The sequence below is a fragment of the Dermochelys coriacea genome, chromosome 16 (genome assembly GCF_009764565.3).
Source record: "Dermochelys coriacea isolate rDerCor1 chromosome 16, rDerCor1.pri.v4, whole genome shotgun sequence".
Lineage (NCBI taxonomy): Eukaryota > Metazoa > Chordata > Testudines > Dermochelyidae > Dermochelys > Dermochelys coriacea.
In genome coordinates this window covers 24,038,011-24,064,182 of record NC_050083.1, presented here as the reverse complement: position 1 = coordinate 24,064,182, position 26,172 = coordinate 24,038,011, and the positions used below count along the sequence as shown (strand labels likewise).

Genomic DNA, 26,172 nt, shown 5'->3' with positions numbered 1-26,172 from the left:
CTGCAGTCTTCAAGGTCACAGAATCACAGAAGCGTAGGGCTGAAAGGGACGGCAAGAGGACAAGTCCAGCTTCCTGCAGTGAGACAGGACCCAGTAAATCTAGATCATCCCTGACGGGTATTTGTCCAGCCTTTTCTTAAAAACCTCCAGCATTGGAGATTCCACAGACTCCCCTAAGAAGCCTATTCCAGAGTTTAGCTACTCTTATAGTTAGGAAGTTTTTCCTAATATCTAACCTAAATCTCCCATTACTTCTTGTCCTCCTTCAGTGCACATGGAGAACTAATCACCATCCTCTTTATAACAGCCCTTAACATATCTGAAGACTTACCAGCTTCCTCCCTGCATCTTTTCTCAAGGCTATACGTGCCCAGTTTTTTTTAAACCTGTCCTCATGGGTCAGATTTTCCAAGACTCTTATTTTTGTTGCTCTCTCTGGACCCTCTCCAGTTTGTCCATATCTTCCCTGAAGTCTGGTGCCCTCACACTCCTCAAAAACTCCCACCCACTCACCCCGCTTTGGAAATCATGAATTCTGTGATGCATTCCAATTTGAAAGCCCACCCACCACTTTTGTTTATAAACTTTCCAGGCTGTGCGCCAAGAGGTCCTCTGACTATATTTTTTGACATAGCACTCTTAGTATACACAGCTGTGTATAATTACAGTGCTATATAAATGAATATGTATGTGAGTAGGCTCAATACTAGAATGTGTACTTCAGAAATGGAGGGATGTGTCCAAACTCAGATAAAATTGTTTCATGCTCTACATGGAAACAGAAGACAGATGCACTATATTGTTAAAACTTGTTTTGAGCATTTGTATACAAAGGCCTTTTCACCTGTAAGAATAGCTAATATTACCCGCTACATGCTTCACACATACATTACTGAATACTCATTTAAGCATGCAAGGAGTCCTTATGAGCAGTATTAAATGAAGCCCACGAGCAGAAGAGCCACAGAAGTTAGATAGAAAATCCCTTTAACCCCCAGCCAAGGCAATTTTGCATGAAAACAGAATTTGTCTGGTGACTTTCTCAGAGGGAAAGTTCCCTGCATACCCGGAAAATTTTGTGCATCCTCATGGTGGCTGAGCAGAAGATGAATCTTGTTAGAAGTAAGCGAAGAAATTCATCCCCAAAAAACTGAAGAAAGGCCTGATCTGCAGAGGAAGAAGGTGACACTTAAAGAAAACTGAATTCAGAAAAGCATTTTTGAGGCAAAAGACCTTTCGGAAAACACCACATGGAATAGCTGTGCATTTCACCCACAAACTGTATTATTCTTTGGCACAGCTGAGCAACGAGAAACAGATAAGAAACCCAGCTCAAGTTGTGCCAGTCAGTTTTCTGTTGAGTGCGTGTAGGTCTTTAAGGACATACCTATGGAGCGAGAATGGGTCAGCAGCTGGGCGATATCCCGGTTGATTTTTCTAAGGTAATCTTGACACTTCTCCCACAATCCTCTGCGCATGCTTGATAATCCAGAGACAAATAGGAATGCCATTAAAGGATTGTTCAGAAAGAGGGTGAAGAGGCTACCCCGCTGAGACTGATCTAAAAGCCAATAATAAACAACAACATGATGCATTTGGTGTGTGAAACAGGAGTGCTGTCCCTGCCAGAGTAGACCCCTGGATCCCTCCATTCCTCTCCAACTGCGGCAGTAACCTGCCGTGTTTATGGAAAGGTCTTCCCAGCCTTTATGATGGGGGCCAGTTCTGGTGATTCACTCACTAATTCCAGTCAAGGTTCATGAGAGATATGTGCATGATGGGAGCACAGGAGACCCCACATACTTATGAGTGGTTTAGATCTTTCCAGTTCTGTGCATGGTTTTAATACAATTAGTGTCAATCTTACAATGTAAGATGTTGTATAAGATCATCATAACTGAACCCACCAGATAACATTTCTTTTACAGTTTATCAGCATTACCAAAAACCCACAGAAATGTCTTTGTTCTGGTAAGAAGTAGGCAAGCAACACAACACTTGGATATATATGGTCCCCCACCCAAAACAGACATAATGCCCCTTTGTTTTTTCCAGTTACTCTCCAGAAACCTACTCCTTTCCTTGGGAGTGCTGCTGGCTCTATTTAACAGCTTACGACAAGGAAGAAGAGAAGGCTTTTACTGTGGGAACCTCCTTTTGGTCACTGGTCAGTGTCTTACCAGAGTTCCAACAGATATTTACTGGTGCATTACTAACACTAAACAGGAATCCCACTGGAGACATTGTTTTAATAGGTAAGTTCTATTATTTAATCCAAATTCCTCTTTGTTAACAGTTTTCACTTGAACAAAACTTTTAATATTTTCTACTCAAAAGTTTCTAGCAAATAATAGAACTTACCTTAAAGCAATTGTGAAGTCTCCAGCTTCTCTCATGCATTCATTTGCTGAGCACCACTTCCTGTGTCTCAAACTATGTCAGCAGACTGGACTTCATGCTGGGAAGTAGCAGTAAAATTGGCAGCCCTCACAGATGCACACCAGAACCATTCACAGTTATAGGTATTGGAAAGTTAATACGTATATATTCTTATTTAGCAAATATTTATTTTGCTACTTAAAGTAATGGCTGCAGTTGTTTCCGTTAAACTCTGACAAGTAGACCTCCTGATCATAGTGCAGGCCACAGTGTAAACTCTGTTTTAATGGAAAAAGGCAGATAGGAATCTGACCATAGTCATCTTTAACCTAGAAACTGGCAGAAGTATTCTGGTCTCTGACTTGCCTATTCTGAAAACTCATTTTCCCATGAGATGCACTAATTGTTTTCCTTAAGAAAGGCTCTGAAATCTATACTGGTGCCAGAGAGATTCTGCAGACTAGATATTGATGCAGATTCTACCGCTGGCCTTTAGAACTGCTCCTGGAATAGAGTGGGCAACATTATCTTAGTGACATTACATTTGTAGTGAAGATTCTCTCAAATGCTCGTAATAGAAAAAGTGAATTATGACCCCAGCACTGTGGTGGCAACTTTCTGGGTCTCTGCATCTGCAAACTGAGTTTCCTCTCTGGCACTTGGTGAAGCTGCTTGGACAGACTCTAGTTGAATCATATCATGTTAAAGTCATTCGTCATGAACTGTCAGTAAACTCTGGGCATGCTACGCTGCTTCAAGCGCTGCTCACTCCCAGCTGGGGTCATCATCAAGTGAAGAGAAAGGATCAGAAGGTGATCATTTTGGAAGCTGATAAATGTTAGTTTTTTAAAATACAAGCGAAGCTGTGAGGAAAGGCAACCCCTTTGTACCTTGTAATGCTTTTGGATACGCTGTTGGAGAAAGCAAGCACACCAGTGGCTGTCCAAATAAGTTTGTGAAATTCTGTAACAGAACAGTTAAAACATCAGTTATTTTGTCTTGTTGGTTGGAACCTCAATATATGTTTAATACATACAACTAAGGAGGGGATGAGCAGGGAAGGAAGGGACGGACACACACACACACACACACACACACACACACACAGTGAGTAACTGAAAGTAGGCACTAGTTTCATAGCAACAAATTGCTTTTAGGGAGTAACCCATTACAGTAATGGACTTACTTTAAAAATATATTCTGTACTCCAAACAACAAATCTGTTTGTTTTCAGGCCAAAGACCAACCTGGATTAGCCCTTTCAATTACTTTCCTTGCCATTAGTTTGGCTGTCCAATGAAGGTAAAAATATTGCTTTTTCCTAGCAGTAGGACTGTTCCCACTGGAATAGGAGAGCCACAGGTAGGATGAGTATTAAAATTGGCTCCATTTAAAAACAAAATGTGAACCATTAAGCAGCTGCTATGCGAAAACACAGTTTCAAGTTAATTGCTTAATCTATTTTCCCTCAATATTAGTAAAAACACACCATATTTTACAAGAATTCATCTGCAATTCAGAGCTCTGCATTGTTCTACACTGACACACAAGGAATGCATCTTCTGCTCTAGAATCTACTTCTTATAGAAAAAGAGGTCATGAAATATTTGTCCAGTTTAGTTACTAATCTGAGTTGTTCTTTTCCTGCTAGCAATCTTTCTAAAACCGAAGAATTGCAATGCCTTATAAGAGAGACCAAGATGTCAGCATGACACCAGCGCACACATTCACACTAATGAAACAGTGGCCAGTTCAGTGCAATTCATAGTTCTTCAGATTACATATTATAAACCTAAAATGCACATCATCAATCTTGAGTTTAAGACCCAAAGAATCATTTACTACTGTAGAACCATCAATCACTTGGCTCAAACAAAGGAGAGGTCCCAAATCTGGATTCTTTCTGATTTCTGCCTAACAAGCTGATATTTAAACTCCTTGCAAAAGTACTTTAATTAAACTAATTCCTTTTAAACATGTCAAAATACTAACAATGGCCGGTCTAATCAAAGTAATACATTTCCCATGCCTAGAAAAATACTGTCTAGGCTAAAAGCTCTGTTCCAAGAAAAGCCCAAGTGAGATTTATGGACTAGATATTAAGATTTTGGTGTCTAATGAAGAATCATCAGAAACTTACTGTGCAGACGACTGCAAGCCCAAAAGAAACTGATACTATTGAACTATATATAGCAGGGGTGGCTGAACTGCAGCTCACAAGCCATATGTGGCTCTTTTACAGTTACAGTGCAGCTCGCAGACACCCCACCCCTGTTCTTCACCTCCCAGACTGGGGACAGGGGGGAGGAGGGAAAGCTCTGGGCTTCTGCCCTGTGGCTGGGTGGTGGGTTCAGGAGCTTCTGCTAGAGATGACTGGTGCTGGGGGGGGGGGGAAAAAGAGCACACAATTTAAAAGCCACTCCACCCCCCAACAGCTCGAGTCATGCCCCCTCAGGCAAATCCCCCTTATCCTCAGCAGCCCCTCCCTGCAGCTCCCAGGTGTTGGCTCCATGTGACAAGGCAGCAGCAAACCCCTGGGAGCAGCAGGGAGGGGCCGCTACCTTAGCTCCCTGGGAAGCCATAGCAGCAACTCTCCCTGCAGGTCCCTGCTGTTCGCTGCTGCCTTTCCCCATGGCAGCAGCTTGCCAGCTCCAACGAGCGGGGCTAGCAAACTCTGGCAAAAATATGAGGGGGAGGGGCATGGGCACGACACGCGCCCCCCCCCCCACAATCGCCTATAGCTTCTGCCCAGCAGGGAGGGGAGACGCAGGGCTTCAGCAGCAGTGGGGCTGAAGCCCTGATCCCCAGCAGGTGCGCCCCAGCTCTCAGACTTCTGAAGATTGTTGTATGCATAGAGTCAGTATATTTAGCTACCCCTGCTATATAGGAACTATTTAGAACTCCAGGGGTATGTCTACACAGCCCACTAAGCTTGGGGCTTTGTGACCCGTGCCTGCAGACTTGATGTTCCAAGTCCAGGAGTACCTGATTGATCAGCAACACCACCCTGGAGGGTATTGCTGACCACAGGATATCCAGCACCAAATCCCTGACCTCAAGGAATGGAATCAGAACAGCGCCAGCTACCTCTTTGTGAGGTCTGGAAATTGCAAAAGATCATCTGCCCTGGATGGTGGCAGAGGCATAACTGCCTCATCTGGAGAAGAGGATGAAACAGGTGTTTGACGGTGGCTTAGTTATCTGCCCTGGCCTTCTGCTCCTCAAAAGTCTCCTACTAGTGGCAGGCCAGTTGGGGAGGAGAGGGCTGTGCAACTCTCTTCCATAGGGAGGCCAGAGTACCGATGGTCTGGCAAACTTATCAATAGGCAGTCCAGAGTATAGCCATGGGAGGGGGCGCAATACGGAACGGGGGTGGAATACAGGGTTGGTTCTGCTACCCTTGATTACGAGCTTAATATTTCCCTATGACTGTCTAAGAATGGGTTCCTGAAGGGATATGTTGGAGAACCCTGAACAGAAATAGAGGAGACCAACTAGAAGTCCCAGCCAATGGAGGAGCACCTGCAGAAAATAATGGAGAGTCCTGCAGTACCAGAAGACAGTCTGGAAATTGGGATCTCAGGAAAATTATACCAGCTGGCTCAGCCTTCTACCATCCCCCTCGGCCCTTTTTTGTAATTACTTAATTGCTTCCCATTATGTGGTATAAAATCAACTCATATGCATTTGTTCTAGATAGGCTTTTCTGCCTTCTCCAGACATAAGATATGACAGTACCCCAGTTCCTTTGCATTCTCTAATTGGCAGAGGCCCAGATCACTGCACTTCCAACCCACCCTACAGTCTACATTCATTGGCACACAAGAGAGCTCGTAGGAGATGAGCACAAAGCACTTTTGTAGTCAGCCTGCTCCTCTGGAACTTGCCCCCAATAGAAACAGTGAAGCACAAACCTTTCTCTATTTAGAAAGAGCTGCAAGATGACTCTTGGTCCAGGTTTCTCCAACAGACTAACTATGAAAACCTGCTCTCACAACTGACTGGCCAGATTCCTCCTCTGTCCTTGTGGAAAAGCTGTGTGCTGCAGAGGAGCTCTTATAATATTAATTACTCAGTTTAAGCCATGCAAAGTGCACATTTGTCATGGTGATGGGCACCTACTAAATGTTCCTAAATAAAGCAATCCCCAACTTTGGATGGGTCCAACCCAGATATAAATATCAGAGGCATTCCTCTATCCTTTTTGCCTCCCACTCTACCCCCATAAGAGCACAATGGTCAGCTCTCTTGCTTAAGTGCCCTGCTTGAGGAGGAACTAGGTGATATTCCCACAGCATGTTGTTCAGTGTGACTATGCATGCTGCGTGGATGGAGAAGAGATACAAGAAAATGAACGTTTTCTTTTTAAGACCTATTAGCAGGTCTCCTTTTTCCTGCGACTGTGGATGCAAAAATATTTTAAGACCAGACACCTTTCCTAGAGATAACCCCTGCTGGCTAAGGAATAAGGGACAGTGCCTACATCCCTCAGAGGGCCAGTCCAAAGTAGAGAAGAGTATTTCACAGAGATGCTGAGTCTCTGTAAGAGCATGACATGACTTCACGGCAGGACTCCCTCCCTGTCACCACCATGTAAATTCTTCAGGAGAAGGAATGAGAGTGCACATGAGCAGAAAGCAGCTTTTGAGAGAAGTAATATGAGCAATTCATGTTACTGTCAATACTGCTAAGTGTGCCATTTAAATGTCAAACTAGCTACTGTCCTCTCTGAAAGGATTAGAGCAGTAGTGTGGAAAGGAGTCACTACACTGGCTCTGACTTTTCACACAGAACCTTTGTCTGCGCTGACATGCTCTGACTACAAAGCATTTCATCTCCACTCACAACTCACCCAGGGACATTTGCAAACAGCACTAGTTACATATTCTTACTGCAAGTCACCAAGCACACTTGCAGAGCAACAACATGGGACTTGCCTTTACCAAGGGCTGGGAAACACTACCATAGCTGGGCACTCCACTATTTGCCTCTCATTATTTATCGAATTTATGAATGGTGATAGATTTCCTCAAGTTCAGATATAAGGTCCTTAACACTGTTTACAAAACTATTTCAAACACTCACTTGCCTGAATTCTCTCCAGAAAGTCACAAAAAATGGAGTCCATCTAATCACCAGTGTCCTACAAGTTCCTACCAGTTAACACAATTCCAAGGAACACTTTTCCCCTTGCACACAAGCTGGGGGTAGAGGTGTCTCTCTGCTCTTTTCTTCTGCTGGCTGGTTCGTGAGTTTTGGCATAACTAATGTACTAGATAAGAAGTTAGAGATTGGGCACTGACCAAACACAAAGTACAATGAGGAGCAGAACTCAGGCTGAGACGGGCGTTTGTCTTATTTATGCACAGAAATTCTATAGTATCCACTTGGATAGGACTGAGTTATTCCTGAGTTTACAAAGCAAATTTCTTCCAAAAACATTGTTTATGACTCATGAGAGATGCAAGCCCAAATGAGGGAATCCATGACCTCCCCCTGCAGATTCCCTGGGCAGAGAACACACATGTCCAGAGCTGCAGGTGTACTGAGGTTCCCTAATTCTGCCCTCTCCCATACCAGGCCTACATGTTTTTTCAGAAGCTATAACAAGAAGGGAGGAAGAACGGACTTGTGGCTAAGGTGGAATGAAAATAAAGAGATTGGGTTTATTTCCACCTCTGTCACTGATTTCCTTGTGGCTGTGATCAAATCATTTATCCTCCTTTCTGTAATATCTTGGGATAATATCTACAAGCAAAGCAACAGGGTGAAACCAGTTGCATTAGTGATTGCAAAATCCTTCAAGATGCTTTGACAAAAAGGCACTAGAGAAAAGCAGCGCAGTGTTACAACATTTAGGTAAAAGTGTTCCCAAATTGATGACAGACTCATTTTGAATTATACGATTACTGATATGCCGAGTCTTGTTGTCTAACATCCAGCTCTAAACAGGTGAAACAGACAATGGATACTGGAGAGAGAACAGGCATATTTGGCCACTAGACGTTCCTAATGCTCCTTAGAAATACAAATGTCCATTTGTCTAATTGTAAATAAGTCAAGTTGTAAGAGGAAGGCATCAGGAAGTGACAGTTTTGCATACCCAGCACATTTCTGAACATTACATTCACTAATGAAATAATGTCATCCAGAGGTGATTGGTGCCTCTGGAATTAATCACACTTGCTTCCACATTACCTGAATTGTAGATTGCTAATGGAGGATTTGGCATTGAATAATTCTACTATGTCTCTACAGCATTCAGTTACAGGAGTTTGTCATTTTTCTAGCACATATTATACAAGAGGAGATGCTAAATGTATATCTGATTTTTGTAGCACATGTGTCTTAATTTCTTGTTTTTTTCTCATTCAGATTTTCCTGGATAAATGAACTCACCTATTTACAAGGCAAAACTCTATTCATTGACACTTTTCTGCTATTTAAAGCAACTCTGAGTAGGAGGGTTAGATATCTGGAGTAGAAAAGCAGATGAAGTAATCCCCACCAAAAAAGAAACAAAAATAAACCTCCCATCAGTCCCAATTTTAAACTGTTTTTTTACTCCAGGAGGATTTATTACTTTCCAATGAGCAGCCATTCATGCGCTTCTGTTCTTGTTCCTATTCAAAAGATCAGATCCTGCCCAGCATGCACAACCTCGACAGAAAAGACTAAATACAACGCGTTTATAGTTTGTTTTTTTAAACCGTCTACCTATAGGCACTGTACTCCACCACACGTCTGTTTTCAAAAACCTCACCTTATAGGCAACACTGTTTGAGGAGTCCACAATGATAAATAGAGGTTTTCTTGTGAAAGGGTAGAGATCACCAGGGTGAAGGCTAAAAAGAGAAAGATCAGACAATTCACACAGCACTAGAACTTTCTGTGAAGCTGCTACAGAGGTCATGCTGTCCTGCTCTGAGCAAGGAGGTTTCTCCTTAGGCACATAGCTGCCCACATCTAAGGAACAACAGTAGGATGGAACAAGAAGGCCCAATACTCAAGTTGTAGCTCACTTTACAGGATTAAAAAAATATATATATTTAAGCGGAAGTTTTTTTTGCAGTCACCCAAAGAGTATTAGCCCCAAACTAGAGAGGATTTAAAGAGGCAATATAAAATATTATAAATAGCTGGAAAACACAGTGGACATCCCAGGATGATTTAGTATAAGTCAGGCCCTACCAAATTCACGACCATGAAAAACATGTCACGGACTGTCAAATCTGGTTGTGTGCTTTTACCCTATACTATACAGATTTCACAGGGGAAACAAGCATTTCTTAAATTGGGAGTCCTGACCCAAAAGAGAGTTGCAGTGGGGTTGCAACATTATTTTAGGGGGGTAGTGGTATTGCCACCCTTACTTCTGCGCTGCCTTCAGGGCTGGATGGCTTTTGGCCAGGTGCCCAGCTTTGAAGGCAGCCCCCCGCCAGCAGCAGTGCAGAAGTAAGGGTAGCAGTATTGCAACCACCCTACAATAACTTTGTGCCCCCCCTCAACTCCTTTTTGGGTCAGAACCCCTACAATTACAACACTGAAATTTCAGATTTAAGTATCTGAAATAATGAAAATTTATTATTTTTAAAATCCCATGACCATTAAATTGACCAAAATGGACGGTGAATTTGGTAGCATTCTAAGTATGAGGCAACATAATCTCTTCTAGCCTTTCAGGAAAATAACCGGGGGGGGGGGGGGGGGGGAGAATGGGAATGTTCATAGGCAGTATGCAGCACAGGTATCAGCCAGTGTTTCACCAGTTCATAGTTATCTTACCCTCTATTAGGGGAGTGAGTCTACCTGAACCCCAAATGTCAGAAACAAAGTGAGAGCCCCCGAAGTCATCAAGCCCTTAATGATTTGGGGCTATGACCCCATGGAAAACCAGTCTGATCCTTACCCAGTTATTTCCTGGCTTGAAAATACTCAATTGGAGTCCTCGTTCTGCTGCTGCCCAGGGCTCCACTACCGCCTCAGTTCAAAGGGCAGAAGAGCAGTCAGTGGTCTCCTAGCTGAGGCTGAAGGGGTGCAGGTCCTCTCCTCCCCCTTGACCACACAGGACAGGGGGAGGGAAGGATGGATCCATTCAGTCAGCAAAGTGCTCCAATAAAAGTCCTGATCCTGTTCCTCCTGAACATCCAGGATTTGGAGAAGGAATGGGGCTATTTAGCACCTGCCCCCAAGGCAGGCTAACCCCTAGGAACCATCTTTCAAAATATACAACTGTTCCTGAAGTAGAATTCTGCTTAAATTTAAAAATTGTGCCCATTAATACTTTTTAGTGAGAGACACTCAGAAGGCGTCGGGGAGGGGAGATTACTGCCATACTTCTACAGACAGCTAATGGGGTTTGCCCTTTAAGTCACTGGCTAGAGGCTGGGAGTTTTTTTCCTGAGTTCTATTCCCCATTCTGAACATACAAGTGTTACCACAGCTACATGCACTAAACAGCTAAGTGCCAAATACACTGTCATCTGTATGTGTGCCATAAGAACAGCCTCGCTAAATACTGAGTTTTACCTTGCACTGGTATTAGGCCTGGTCTACATTTGATGGAGTCTCACATCAGTGCTGATGTACAAGGATTCAGCAAATACTTAACATCAACCAGCATAGCTGTGTCAGTTGGCGGGGGGACAGGACAAAGACTTTTTTTTTTAAACCAAGATAGCTATGTCAGTACGAGCACTAGCATAGCTGCAGTTTACACTGAAAAAATACACCACCAAAACACTTCTCTAGTGTAGACAAGTGTCATCTAGATGCAGGTGGAGATGATTGGCAGTAAATACAGCCCAACAGAAGTTAAGCAGCTCAGTCAGACTGACTCCTCCCAGGGGTGCATTCTCTTGCCCTCGCACTCCTAGTTCAACAGACAGGAAACTCACCCACCTCTGAAGTTTTGTGATCGATGCATTTGATAAAAATAAATAAATAAATAAATAAATAAATAAAATAAAAGCACACATTTTTTCAGAAAAGTTAAACAGGGTTTGGGGCATCTTTACCAAGAAAAACTTGCTTGCCACTTACTTCCCCTTGCTGAACCCATGAAACTCACCAGTGCATCTCCTTGTAAGATTGATTCCGTTTGTGCATAGCATCACCATTTATAATGTCCCGATTACTGTTTGTAAGGACACCACCAAAATCATATGGACCTACAAATGTCAAAAAAAAAAAAAAAAAAAAAAGATGAGATTAGCTGTCATGCCACAACTTGGATAAAGTGATTATGTGTGTAGCACAAAAAAAAGAGTAATTAATCTGAACTACTATAGTTTTGAGAAAAAGTAATTATGAGAGTTTACAATTTACTAGCCATGCAACTTAAAATGTGTGTGTTTTGGTAATTTCAGTGACTAACCTTCTGGTTTGATACTACTGAGCATGTTGCAACTTCTACATCATTTATTCTTCAAAACAGTGTAGAAATCATAAGCAAGACACCTACTGTAACCCATTAGGCTATGTAGTAAAAGGAATGCACATCTAGGTGAATAGACGCATCTCCAGGGACAAGAAAAGAACTTTACACGTTTCATACAGGACAATCAATACAAATTTTAAAATACTACTTGAATCAATACATTCCAGAATCAGAATTTGTCCTTCTGAGGAGTTAAGATAAATCAATTTCAAAATTTGAACTTTTCCAGGGCAACCACAATGCCAGCCTTTGCAGCCATCAGAGCACTATTAGGAGCACTGTAAACAAAGCTTATAAGTTGAAGAATAGTTGGTTTTTAAACCTAGTAAAAATCCAACATTATCAGCCAGGTTTCAGATCCAAAGAGATGGCTAGCTAGTCTTTGGAAATCTGTCATTTCTGAAGTTCTAATAAAATATTTTAGAATTTTCAAAGCTATGTTGCATTTTTTTGTCTGGTCCTAATGCAGGCTTAATGATTATTCCACTGGGCATAGCATCTGGGCTGGCTGTTTAACCGACTAGTGGACAGTGTAGAAATTTTAAAAATTGCTGTCTCCACAGAAATATCAATGGTACCTGCAAGAGTGTCCTGGTACAGACAAGGATATATTTCTCAGTTTAGTGGGAGTAATGGAACTCTTCTAGTATTAATGGGAGAATTGCATATATACTGGGACTTCCTAATTCTGCACAGTTGGATTTCATCTCTGGTATTTCATTTGCAGAGATAGTCCTTCCCTGTCTACACCTGAAAACCCCTTCTCTCAATAAACAATTACTTTTCATTTGTAAGAGAAGCTTTAAGGTGTCAGGAACAGAGCAAACTCATTTAGTGCTGTCACAGGTGGCTTAAGGGTGACCCGTCAGCCAAATCTGGTCTGTATAATTTAACAATGCAACCCGCAGCTCCCGCTTCTTTAATACAGAGTGCTACATGCTGGGAATTTTAGTTTTTGCAGGCCACACTTTCCTGTTTAAAAAACACCACCACCCACCCACCCACCTGTGACTGCAATCTGATTCATCATGCAAGCCCCTGGGACCTGAAAAGTTGCCTGTGGAGCTCTCTAGAGGACAAAGATTGAGTGCCTCTGTAGTAGAATAGTAAGTTAGAACAAGGCATGCAGTGAAGTTAGATACAATGCAGGTTGCAAGGGACGCTATCATTAAAACCAAACTGTCCGGTTACATCACACTGTAAAATGTTAAAAGCAATTAAAAAAAATCACTGCCACAATAGAAAGTTTGCAGGGATTTTTTTTTTCTTTTAGCATTTTGAAAGATTCACAAATCATGCAAGAAGGATGGAACAAGCATGCATCTTATAAAGGAATGCAAGTCTCAAACAGATGAAGGGCATACAATATTTAGGATGTTTCAAATAATTTCTTCCTTTAAAGTGTTATACAAAAGTAACAATCTTTTGACTGCATTTGCACTAGTCAGCCAGTTTTAGATTTTTAGACTGTATCTGCATCCCAATATTCTGCTGGATTCAACAACAGGGGAAGATGACGTGAGGGGAATTAAAATCATGACAAGAGCTTGAATTGTCACAAACAAATGTATAAGGAGTACAACAATCTCTGCAGAGACCTTCAGCCCCTTTGCCACCATTTTTCTGAACATCTATTTTGATACTTCAGATTGGGAAGAAATGCCAGATGTTGTTGAACCATTTTATTACGATAACTCTTCACTGATGGGCCAATTGATCCAAGTGTCTTCAAAACTCATGACATTTTTCATATTTCAGATCTTTCAAAAACTTAGTCATGTCCTTTGAAAAGATTTCAGTCAGTAGACTATTGTGTACTAAACAAAGAATTAGCTGTTGTGTGTCCAAAAGAAAGCAAGTCTTGGTAGGTAGATGTGCATATGAAATTGGACTTGTCCTTTAAAAAGGAGTGTTGAGAGATCTCTGTGGGCCACTTATCCTGAAATATAAAGCAAATTCAAGCCCTGCTCATGACAGGGAGCATTCCTTTATTGTACCTTCACTATCCGAACGACCTGAGGGAAACACGCCAGTGGCTGACAAGTAGATCAGCAGCACGCTGTTGGCAGGCAGCTCCTAAAATTCAAGCAAAGGAAAGGGGAAGGAGGAAAATTCAGACATTTATTGTAACATGCAACATACATTCTGTATCAGTCTGATAAAATCACTGGTATTTACAGGTGCAACTCCCCTGCCCCAGCTGCCCTTCAGCCTTATGTGGCTTCTTTGCATGCATCTATATTGCTTACACAGATACTTCTTGCATCAACAGGCATTTGGGATAAGAGTGGCCAGACTGGGTCAGACCAACGGTTCATCTAAGCCCAGTATCCTGTCTTCCAACAGTGGCCAATGCCAGGTGCTTCAGAGGGAATGAACAGAACAGGCAATCAAGCAATCCATACGGGTACACACAGTGATGTACTCGGTTGTATCTTTTTAAATATCTGATTGATACGCTGGGGTTCAGAGGCTGTAAGAGCACCATTTTCCCCGCACATCCCCTCTTCCCTAATATCTAGTGAGTCACAGACTTCCTGGAATGTGGAATCTAAGAGACTCTCCAGCTGTCCCAGAATTCTGAAGGAGGTCTTAGCTCCCAGACCCTCCTTCCCCGACATAAAAGGGGACATAAAACAAAAAATAATATCCCAGAACTACTCAGTTGGGCAACTTGCCAAAAAACAACCCAGGGTGCTGGATCCTGCATGGGTCTGTGCAAGAAATGCATATGCATCCATGTGCCACATTTCCGTTCACTCCCTGCATGGGAGCATCAACATATCAGAGACCCCTGCTTTCTGGGGGAGAGACTGAGCATGCAGGCACGCACAACACCAAACACAGCCAGGAAGTTTCATTTTAGATTCATCAGCTGTGACACTGCTTCCTCTGTAAAGAAACAAGTTGTTTTTAGCAACTAAATCCCCAGGTTGCTGCTGGTACAAACAAATATACTGGGCCCTCCAACTATATTAACTGGAAATGAATTTAGCCACTGTACCTTTGTAGAATTCTTAGTAAAGATGCTTATATATTTAGATCAGATAATCTGCCACTGAGACAGACAGAAGTCATTAAAACTTCCATCCTATCAAGAGAATGGAGATTAACCCTTTGTCATTTACTTTACAATTTAAAAAGTCTACTAAAGCCTTTGTTTTCGGGGGGAGGAAATGGGGGGGGATTTTCTTGACTTAAGTTACTTTTCTTTAGCAAAGTGTACCATTCCATAGATTTTTTTTTTTTAATCAACTGACGAATACACCTGATTTTACAAACCTTAAACGCTGCTGCTAAGAACGTATACAGCTGGCTGAAGGTGGGTTTATACAGCAAGTACTTATGGGGATTTTCCCGCCTAGCAGGTTTCTCAGTCGACTCCTATTTAAAAACAAAAAAAGGACACCCTGTGTATTCCTAATATAGCTTTATCTTTAAAGCTCCATTAATCTGAATATTCATCTTCAATGTCCTTCCCTAACATATTGGTCTGCCCATGTAACATTCTCTACTGAGTACCACAGTAACAAAGTTCACGTCAGAAACGGTTTGACAGTCCATATTCAAGTTTACAACTCAATTTAACTTGCCACCCAAATCCTGCTTTTATCCTGGATTATAGTTTAGAGAGAATAAGGTGAGAAAATGCAGTCTCCAATCCAGTTAGTTCCCAATCCCTTAATAATGCTCCCTGACCATATCTTCAAGGACACACTGTGAATATAGCACACGTCAGCCTCAGTCTAGCTCCTCGTTTTTTATTTTATTCTCCCAAGACAAACATTTTCTTCCATTTTATTTGTACCTCAACACACTGCTGTGAAGTGTGCCAACAAAAAACAAGGACTGGCAATTCTTCCCTTTGTCTACAGATGAAACACAAAACGCATCCTAAATATCTAGACTACACTAAAAGGGATGACCCAAATGAGAGGGACAAACTACAAGTCCAATAAGCAGAAAGAAAACAGAGGGGCTTTTGGGAGGACAGCAAACAAAATAAGGTCTTTTCGTGATAACCAAACACTTGTGACTGAAGCTTCCACATATAATAGAGAAGCCATCCTTACCCAAGTCCAACTCTAGAGTTTGAACTCCCTTTCTGTAAGTATCAGAATAAGAATTATAACAACATAACTGCCATGCTCTATGTACAGAGCAGAGAGAAGATTGCCTAGAGTTAATAGAATTCTGTTGCCAAGTTTGCAACTGAAAATGAAACTCACCTGCATTCCAGGTTTGTTCATTTGTGAAGCCAAGTTCATTGGCTCCCTTTCCAGAGCTTGCAACATTCGGAACATGTCAACCGTTAATTCACTGAACTTTACCTGCAAGAGGAATACTGCCATCACTAATGCATCCTGTCTGGCATAGAGTAAATAGGTACTCTGCTTCCTAAGAATTACCGAGGTAAAAGCATTGAACTGTGAACTGAAAAGATTAGAGTGAAAGACTATACAATATCTAAAAGCGCCCAATATTTGGTTAAGATACTCGTAACCCCACTGCTGACATGGAAGAAGTATAGAGGTTAAGATATGAAAACCACTTGACCTCATTGTTAGCTAAAGACAGAAAATTTCCCCAGTCTGTTTGGAAAGATGTTCATCTGTTGCATCACCTGTGCTCCAATACGTCTGTAAGGTGCCACAGGACTATCACTTGTGATGTAACCCTCATATGTGCAAGTGTCACATAACAGGCAATGCAACAGATCGGGTTTTTCCAGACAGACTGTCCCACAAAAGACATGGCACTAGCACGTTTTAAATGTGCACCACAGGCTGCAGATATCAGATAGAAGAGATCATTCTTAACTAGCATAATGGATACAAGTGGTAAAAAAAGGTGTGTGTCAATGGGCTGATATGGAGAGGTCACTTACCTTGTAGTAACTTGAGTTTGAGCAGTTTTGTCCCTACGGGTGCTCTTTCATAGGAGGTGCCTATGCATTCTTTAGTCAAGAATGCAAAGTACTGTGTGCAGGGCTGCACCCAACAGTACCTTGTGTCTCCAAATGAGGCCATATAACAAGAGGCACAGACCTGCCGTCACTCAGTTCCTTCTCGACTGTGAAGCAGAGCTCCACAGTTGCGAGAAAGGGGCAAGGGAAGCGGAGCACCCATAGGAACAAAACATCTTGAAGAACTCAAAGTTACTGCAAGATAACTAACCTCTTTTTCAGGTATGTATCCCTATAGGTGCTCCACCATAGGAGACTCCCAGCAGTAACTCAACAAGGAGACCAGTCCAAGACAATTCAAAGGACCATCACCAAAGGTAGCATCATCCCTGGAAGCAGGTAAAATGGCACAATGCTTGGCTAAGGAATTAACAGAAGACCAATTTACAGTCCTACAAGTTTCTGTTACGGAAACATCTTTCAGGAGAGCTACAGATGTGGACTGAGCTCTAGTGGAATGTGCTGTCACTCTGTGAAGGGGCTGCATACCAGCAATTCATAACAGGTTAAACAGCAACCTGAAACCCATTTCAAGAGTCTGAGTGGAAATTGGTTGTCTCTTCCTCCTCTGTGCAGTCTACAAATAATCTGGGAGAGGCCCAGAATGTCTTAGTCCTGTCCACATAGAAAGTAAGAGCCATTTGGACATCTAGTGTATGTAGGCTGGCCACCTCTCTGGAAGCATGAGGCTTTGAGTACCTGGTATGTGGATCTCTTGATTAACATTATATTCCAAAGAGCTTTGGAAGAAGCGAGAATGTGCTACAGCATAACCATATTTCTATAGAAGTAGTAAAAGGTGTGTCTGCCATCAGAGCACTGAGCTCTCTCATATGTTCTATAAAGAACCAAGTCTTGAAGGAGAAGTGGAGGAGAAAACAGATAGCCATCAGTTCAAAGGGAGTTTTCCTCAGGGCACTGAGAACCAAATTAAAAAATTTGCATGGGGGGGCCAGAGGCCACACCGGGGAAACAAGCCCTGGAGGAATCTGGCTTTACTGGAATGGGCAAAAAACTGAGAAGCCATTAAAAAAGTGAAAGGCAGTGATAATGGGCAAATGTACTCATTGCTAGATAGCATGTCTACAAGTCCAGTAGTTAGTCTAGGATTTTGAAGAGCAGAACACCTCTTCAGTCTATACAAGCATCAGAGAACACCAGGAATGCAAGCATTTTTAGTTTTGAATGCAAGTTTTGCAAGTACTAAGTTTCCTGCTAGATTGGATAAGGTCTAGTCAGTTCTCCTAACATATTAGCTCCATGCTCAAGAACCATCTAGGAACCATGCTCTCAGATTCGGGGGGAGGGGATTCAGACAGATCAGGGTCCCCAAGTTCTGGGACAGGAGATCCTTCGAGAGAGAAAGTCTGGGAGGCATTGCCAAAAAGAGGTGAAGGAGGTTCAAGTACCACACTTGTCTTGGCCAGAATGGCGTTATAAGGATAACCCTCCCTTTCCTGTTGCAGTTTAAGAAAGGTCTTGAGGATCACAGGTAGAGCAGGTAAGCACATCACAGGATACTGTTATCAGGGCAATCTCCATCTCCTCCACTCTCCCCCTCCCCCGTTTTGATTCCACACTGCTCAATTTACATTGGAGACAAGTAGATAGCTGCCTTCCCTCAAGTTGAGGAGAAAATCTGTTTCTCCCTGGGTTTGGTCACAGACTTTGAAGCATATATCAGTGAGTATCCATAATTTCTCATAGTACTTCCAAAATATATGCATCATTATATCAATCACCAGTAAGTCACAGGCTTTCATAAAAGACCTTACTAAATATAATTTTCTAATGCAGCAATTTGGATTCAGTTGAGTCAATTACTTATCATCTGAGGTTCAGACCCCCATCATTAACAGTTAAGAGATATCTCCCCCCGCCTTGCTAGTTTGATGGCTTTGTTTATCTTTCATGTAAGTATACCTTCTTTATCTCTGCTTGTCTGAGCAACCTGCTTGTCAGGCAAATACACATTCCTTTGTCCAAGGCAGACTATGTTTAAAGCGTGTTTGTCAAGTAATGCACAAGAACATAATTCTAGCCTATATTTAGAACTTTGTACACACAACGTACAATAATAATGATCAGCCAGAGCCTACCACCCTAGGGCTGAAGCCCAAAGCCTGAGCCCCACTGCCCCTAGGAAGGTGGGGAACTCACTGGCTGCCTGCTCCTCCAGCGTTGTGTCCCAGGTGACTTGAGAGGGGGCAGGGCCCAACCCCTGCTGACAGCCCCAAGGCAGGGCATCCAGGAGGGGTGCTTTGCTACTTTGCCCTCCCCGCCAGCCCAGGAGGCTGTGGCCACAAGAAAAGTCCCTGATGGCCGCATTTGAGAAAAGCTGGTCTAGATCTCCTCTGAAAGCTCAAATGTATGGGAAAAGTCTGCTGCGGATGGTACTGTAACAGTCTAAAGAGCTCACATTTGGGACCTACTAAACTGTCTCTGTTGCAGAAACCAAGTTCCCAGAGACCCTTGAGTCCTTCAGAGTGTGGAGGAAGGAGTCTATCAGCACTGAAGAGCTTGGACCCTTTAAAGGGAAGGTCATTTTCAACCATACTCTGCACCTCTCTCTGGAGTCCAGAAGACTGGAACCAGGATGCTCTTTGCATAACCACAGGCAGGTATGTGGCAGCCCAGAGGGAGGTTTTAACTATAAACTGACCTTCTGAAATGAGGGTCTGAAATTGTTCCCTCTGATCCTGTGGCAGATGGCCAATAAAATGTGTGAACTTGGAATATGTATTAAAATCGTATTTCACCACAGGGCTTGGTAGTTTGCCACCTGAAATTGGAGAGATGCAGAGGAGTAGCTTTTTCTACCCAGGTCTAAGACTCCTTATCATAAGGAGAGAGTCTGGAGTGGATTTCTCTATTAGCCGCATCCACCTCCAGGGAATTGGGAAGGAGGAGGAAAAACAAACTCCATTCCCTTGCTCATTTACGGGTGGGCTGGATAGTAGCAGGTGTTTGCTAGACTGTGCAAGCAGGCAAAAACAGAGCCTCATTGATTCAGAGAACAACTTTCTCGAGAGGGGATATTTAGAATGTCCACCAAGGAGTTTTGAGTCTCCTAGACCTCCTCTCATAGGATCTGGAGGGATGGTGCCAGGCATTTCAGGGGGGCTTGGATAGCCCAAAAGTTATCAGCATAAGATTGCTCTCAGTAGACTGACTCAGCGGGGTGTGATGGTATGGTGCCAAAAAGAGAGCCCTGTACCAGGACCTTAGAATCAAAAACAGGATCATCCCTCGGGCTGAAAAGGGAAACATAAGATATAAGTGCCGGTACTGGAGTCCAGCTGGGGTTCAATCTGGGAGGATTGTGGTTGGAGATGTTCATGCGGTACCGGGATGGAGCATTTATAGAGGTCCATAACAGGGGAGATTCTGGTTCTTCCAGTTATAAAAGAGGTCCTCTGTGGAGAGAAATCTGGAGAGTGCTTGTGGGCTATGGTATCCAGAAGTCTGGTCAGTAATGGAACCTGGAGAAGGGGTCTGGGCTGGAAAGGAAAGCATGGTACCAGAGAGGCTTGTAGAGGAACTTCTGACTTCAGAGCTCTGGTGCAGGGAAAGCCTCAACAGTGGAACATGAGCGGGAGGCCAGCATGCATCTCAATGCACATGACATGCGAGTCGGTACCCAGGGAGATGGCTGCATGTACTGTTTATTAGAAGACTTCTCCTCATGCTGTTTCTTGTGCAGTACTGGCGGCTTGGTACAGAAATCAGACAGAGGCCCAGCTGTACCCCTTGAGGAATGTGAGGTCTCCTGAGAGTGGGATTAATGAGGCTTCTTCTTGGAAGTCCTAGCCTCTGGAGATGCTGCTGGAGCTGCAACAGCCACTGGAGCACCCTAGGATGTTGAGGTTGACGTATGGTGGGGAAAGCGAACAGCCTCCATTGGGGCTTCTGAGTGTTCCATTAGCAGGCGCTTCAGCCTACTCTCTGCCTTTGCAAGAACTATCTGGAAATACTGCACAGACCCTACACTTCGATGGGACGTGGGTGGCTCTGAAGCAGCTCAAATGCCCATCACTATGGTGAAAAAGACTTGAGGCAGGTCTGGCAGGACTTAAATCCCAGGGTCTTCAGCATCACCCAGAGCACTAATGGACCAAAACAGAGGACTGAAAGATATGGTAGGAGGCGGGGGGGCGCGAAGCGGCTCAGAGAAGAGTAACCACCCTTCTAAGCACAATTGTGTTAAAACTAAGAGGAGAAATAAAATAAATCAAATAAAGGAAACAATTAAGAATTGCTACATTTAAGTAAGGCAGGAAGCTGAGAATAAGTGGACATGCATATCTCCATATCGAGCTGCAGCCAGTTGAGAAAGAACTGAGTGGCGGTCGGTCCAAGCCTCCTTATATGCCCCTGTCACGGAGACCCTGGGCAATGCTCTGGAACTGCTCCCTACAAAGCCAGTCAGGACTCTGGGGAAGTCTCCTTTCTGTGTACAGACTGTCTGCAGGACACACAGCTTCCACCTTCCTGGGTCTGATCTCTGAGCATTCAGCATCCTCTCTGCCCCTCCGTGCACTTCCCACAGCGAGTCCACCCAGGCAGGGTCCTGGGGAAGCCAGAGGGTCCTGCACCCCAACTCCGCAGTCAGACGTGACTCTCAGCCAGCCAGGAAAACAGAGATTTATTAGATGACAGAAACATAGTCTAACACAGAGCTTGTAGGTGCAGAGAACAGGACCCCTCAGCTGGATCCATTTTGGGGGGCAGTGAGCCAGACAACCACATCTGCACTTCACTCCATGTCCCCTGCCAGCCCCAAATTGCCTGCCCCTCCAGCCCCTCCTCCTCTGGGCTTTGTCCCTTTCTGGGTCAGGAGGTCACCCGATTCCTTTGTTCTCCAACCCTTTAGCTCTCGCCTTGCAGGGGGGAAGGGTCCAAGCCATCAGTTGCCAGGAAACAGGGCGTTGGCCATTCTCTGTGTCCAGACCCCTGCACATACCTGCCCTCTAGGGCTCTGCAATGATCATACACCCTTATCCCACCCCCTAGATACTTAACTGCATGGGGAAACTGAGGCACCCCCACAATTTTCAGAGGAAACATTAAGAACAGTCCCACTTCATCACAGCCCTCATTTGGAGTCACAAGGTGCTGCTCTGCTTTGCATTCTCCAGTCAAGAGCACTTGGATGCGAGCATATCCTATGGTGGAGTACCCACAGGGACAGACACTCGAAAGAACAAGACAGAAAGGATAGTTCTTGTTGATCATCACTCAGGTTTTGATTAGCTGAGAGTTTATCTACTGTCACTGTTAACATCATTGCTAAAGATTTTATATTTGCCTCTTCTGGACTCTGCAATTTCCTTCAGTAGAATCAGACAAAAACTAACTGTTTTCAATTCCCATTGAAGATTGAACATGCAAACAATTCCTTGTCTCCTTTACCTGGTTATTGCAATTCCCAATAATTAATGCATCTGCAAGAGTGAGCTGTCCCACGATCATTCCCTGCTCCAGTAATGGGGCCCCTGTTTCAGCCAGTCTGTTGGAGGTGATTACAATGGTATTGTCATCATTTAAAACCATCACAGGATCTGCCTGGAAAGAGAACCAGCACAGAGCATGAATTCCAAGGAAACCTACAGGGTCAACGACCACAAGCAAAAGGGACTATGTCCTGTCACTCATAACAGACATCCCATAACTGAAGTGAAGACTACTTTATTTATCTAAATAATGTGTCTTTTATATCCTAAGGCTGCAGAGCAATTCCAGCTTGGAAAAGGAGCTGCTCTTAGGGACTAGAAGAAAGTACTGTGGATATTTAAACACACACATTTGTGTGGTAGCACTTTAAGTGCAGATGAGAGAAGAATGTGCCCATTCAGGGTAAGCATCTGACTTAGTTTCCCAGAATCAGGGGAAACAAACTTCCCTAACACAAGTGCAGCAGGCAATTCACATGCAGCCCATGCAGATAATTGGTAACACTTCTACATGGCAGAAAAGACCCTGCATTATATACATTCCTCTTCTTTCCTAGAGAGAAATAATGAAGGAAACAAGCCAACAGCAGCCCAGCGTTTCAATCCAATAATGATTAAATACTGGGGCATAGGTCTTCGTACACATGTATGTGTATATACATTGTACAAATGGAGGTGAAAAGGAAACTCTCCTATTTTAGAGAAGGAATCCTCATTTTTCTTTGTAGCAAGACATAAAAAGGGCAATATTACAGCTATGCCAAGACATACTGTCAGTATAACTGCCAAGATTATACTATATTTTCCATTACATATTGCTTATACATTGCCAGAATAATATGCCAATACTGCAAGCATCAAAATATACTTATTTGGAAATTACTAACAATACAGTCAGAAGCAGACCTCCCACAAACATGGGCCTGTAGCTGGCAGACTTTCTATAGCAGTTACTATGCCAGTGGCTGTGTTCTGATCCCAGTGTCACCTGAACACCAGGTGTAAGAAGAGAGGTGGCGGATTGCTGAGACAGCAGGTCACAACCTCACGTTTCCACTAGCTGCTAGCTTTATGTTGCTTGAGCAGATCTGACTCCGATGTCACAGGAGCCTCCTTAACAGCTCAGCTAATGCAGAATATTTCATCAGCAGACTGGAGAGGTGCGTGACACACCTGCGCACAAGACTATTGCTTACTAGCTCGCTCCCCATAGCATGGCCTCAGAACAAATCTGCAGTGAAGAGTTCCCATGTTTTACTTAAAAAAAAAAAGGGGGGGGGTTGGACACTTTCCAACAAACTGCAGAGACCAAAGTTTCCTTCATTCTCACCTCAACAAAAGCCGCCACCTCTTGAAGAACCAGGTTCCACTCCACCTGGTCCTCAGTGTTAAAGCGGTGAGTGTAATCTTCAATTTCATCTGATAATTCCTGAGGTAGAAAGTCCAAAGGAAGAGGAATAATGAATAACTTTTTTGAAAGGTAAGGCAGTCACCTCTCATAAATAAGGTGGTCTCAGCACTTCAGGGATGAGACATCTAAGCAATCTAATTATAGAAATTTTGATAGTCATTACCCACATGACCATATCCCATCTGGAACATAGCCAAAAAGTTGGCCAGCATGTGCTACTGCAGCAGCCAAGACTCCAGGTATCCTTACTTTGCCTTCTGAGAATATAAATACCTTTCAACAAACCCAGGAGCAAGGGATGGCACTCATTATCACAAGTGCTGACTCAAATCTAAGGGTACAGATGACTTTCAACAAGTTCAGGAAGCGAATGGCCTGTCCTTTCCAGATGCCTCCTCTGCTAGTTTGTGCTGTGCAGCCCTTTGGTGTCTGTCCCACTGGATCCAGACAGGCAAAGAGTAATGCAGCCTACATAAAACAGCCAACACCAGGATGTGGCTGGCAGCAGTGTAGGAAGGTTCTTGGGAAAGTTTGGCGTTCCTGTCGTTACTCTTTGGAAAGCAAGACTGTTGTCAGAAACAGCCATCCAACTGCAGACACCCATGCCTACTTGGATGTTTTCCCTTAATATGAAGTCTCTTCAAGTGGAAATCAGCAGGTCACTGGAGTGTAACATTCCCTAAACACAATAATAAAGTATCTAATTTGGTCCAGGAAATTCCATCAACTCCAAACGTACTGAAGATGGATTACTGCTCAATGACATACCCTGGTCTGTATCCTAATCCCTATGTATCTATTGTCCCCCAAAGTTTGAAGCAGTTCTGAAAGGTAAGTCTTGCCCTCACCCCCACCATGCGCGCACACAGATTCTATATCTTTCCTGTCCCTTAAAGTCAAGTCTTTTCCAATCTGGTTTCTGGAAGTTCACAATAGCTGCTTCTCATTTGCAAGAAACACCTCAGGGACTCCAGGTACCAGATTGGAAAGGAACACAGCTGAGCAGAAGGGCTAGAATCAAAATGGGAGGGATTTCATAGAAACTTTTGAGGTCAGAGAGGTGGGAGCTACTGGCAGGAGAGGAGGGAGGAGCACAAGGCTAGAGAGAAGACCCTCAAAGCATTCAGACAGCTGAAACAAGTGATATTCATGTCCACGCTGTCTGGGGTTTATCCAAACCCCACTTAATGAGATCCGTCTTCCTCCAATGGCAAAAAACCACTCTTTGGTCAAGTGCTCGGGTCTTTTACGTCTACACGATGCACAGAACACCAACACACATCAGGATGTTGTTCCTCCCACTGCAGCTCCCAGGCCAGGTTTAGTTAAAGCTGTAAGATTAAACAGGAACAGCAGCAGCTGAGATCTTATGTGTGAGATTTCAACTGTAAGAGACATTATGCATGTTGTAATATCCCACTATATGCAGAAAGAATAGCTCTGAGTGACTAGTGGCCTGTATTGCATGGGCATGTACACTTTCCATTGTCCTCATATCATTAATTTACCTTTACGAGGTCCTTCACAACATCCATTTTGTTGAGCAAAAGACAAACCACTATAAACCTTGCATAATAACGCAGCTTCTTAACCACCAGTTCAGGCCTGAAAAATAAAAATAAAACACCAATGCAGTGGTCATGGAAAGAAACAATTTGTGCTAACCTGAGCATGAATTCAAGCAATGTAGGAGCAGCTCTAATTTAGACCTGCTGGGCATAATCCCTAAAGAGCCCCACACATCAGCTAAGGACCAGCAGAGCTCTGTGCTGCCTCGCACACATCCCCTACTCAAATGTGGGATGTGGATGGGTGGTGCAGGAGTTGCTCTACTGGCTTTCTGCCAGTTTATGGTCAGAACCTGTCGCCTTTGTGTTATCTGCTGATGGATCACAAATGAGAATCTGGACCACTTAGTCAAACCATCAGAGAGAACAAAACATTAAACATCTGTAAGTTCAATTATGGGACATAATGTCTGATCACATTGTCACCTTTGTAAAATAAATCTGCCACAGTATTTAAAGGGGACATCTCTGTCAAGCGCATCTAGTCTGAAGGAGCTCGGACACCCTGACCGGAGTGAGGAGATCCTCCAAGGAAAAATAAGATCTGAAGCCAACAATAAAGGACACTATAATGGCTGTTTAGTCTATCTGCAGACTTTCAGAGGGTACGCTCAGAAAATCAGTAAGTCTCTAGGCTCTGCTAACCAAGTCCAAAATGCTTGAGTGCTTGTAACAAACTTGGCAGGCAATTCTATACTGCAGTGATCATCAGTATAAAAAACTCGCTCAAAAAAAATCAATCCAGATCACCTTCTCCAATTCTAACTAGCCACTGACCTCACCTCCCAGCCAGAACCTCCTGAGTTCAGTGTCTGCTAATACTGAAAAAAGAAAAGGAGGACTTGTGGCACCTTAGAGACTAACAAATTTATTTGAGCATAAGCTTTCGTGAGCTACAGGTCACTTCATCAGATGCACTCAGTGGAAAATACCCCACAAGAACCTCTCAGGGTTTC

The 26,172-nt window shown here is 43.4% G+C and overlaps 1 protein-coding gene across 9 annotated transcripts in view; it reads right to left on the bottom strand.

Moving 5' to 3' along the window:
• The window catches only part of SCAI (suppressor of cancer cell invasion), a 103,133-nt gene that overhangs the window by 2,577 nt on the left and 74,384 nt on the right, over nt 1-26,172 (bottom strand). For 4 of the 9 annotated variants that reach the window (XM_043498544.1, XM_043498545.1, XM_038374535.2 and 1 more), the window contains 11 exons: nt 25,157-25,253; nt 23,568-23,666; nt 22,197-22,349; nt 16,048-16,149; nt 15,101-15,202; nt 13,816-13,894; nt 11,450-11,549; nt 9,143-9,224; nt 3,270-3,342; nt 1,388-1,561; nt 1,067-1,167 (listed from right to left, as the gene is read on the bottom strand). In XM_043498544.1, coding sequence (XP_043354479.1) covers nt 1,067-1,167; nt 1,388-1,561; nt 3,270-3,342; nt 9,143-9,224; nt 11,450-11,549; nt 13,816-13,894; nt 15,101-15,202; nt 16,048-16,149; nt 22,197-22,349; nt 23,568-23,666; nt 25,157-25,253 — 1,162 coding nt within the window. Of the gene's footprint in view, nt 1-1,066; nt 1,168-1,387; nt 1,562-2,361; nt 2,514-3,269; nt 3,343-9,142; nt 9,225-11,449; nt 11,550-13,815; nt 13,895-15,100; nt 15,203-16,047; nt 16,150-22,196; nt 22,350-23,567; nt 23,667-25,156; nt 25,254-26,172 lie in introns of those variants that run through there. The other 5 variants (XR_006275970.1, XR_006275971.1, XR_006275973.1 and 2 more) reach the window with 4 other exon arrangements.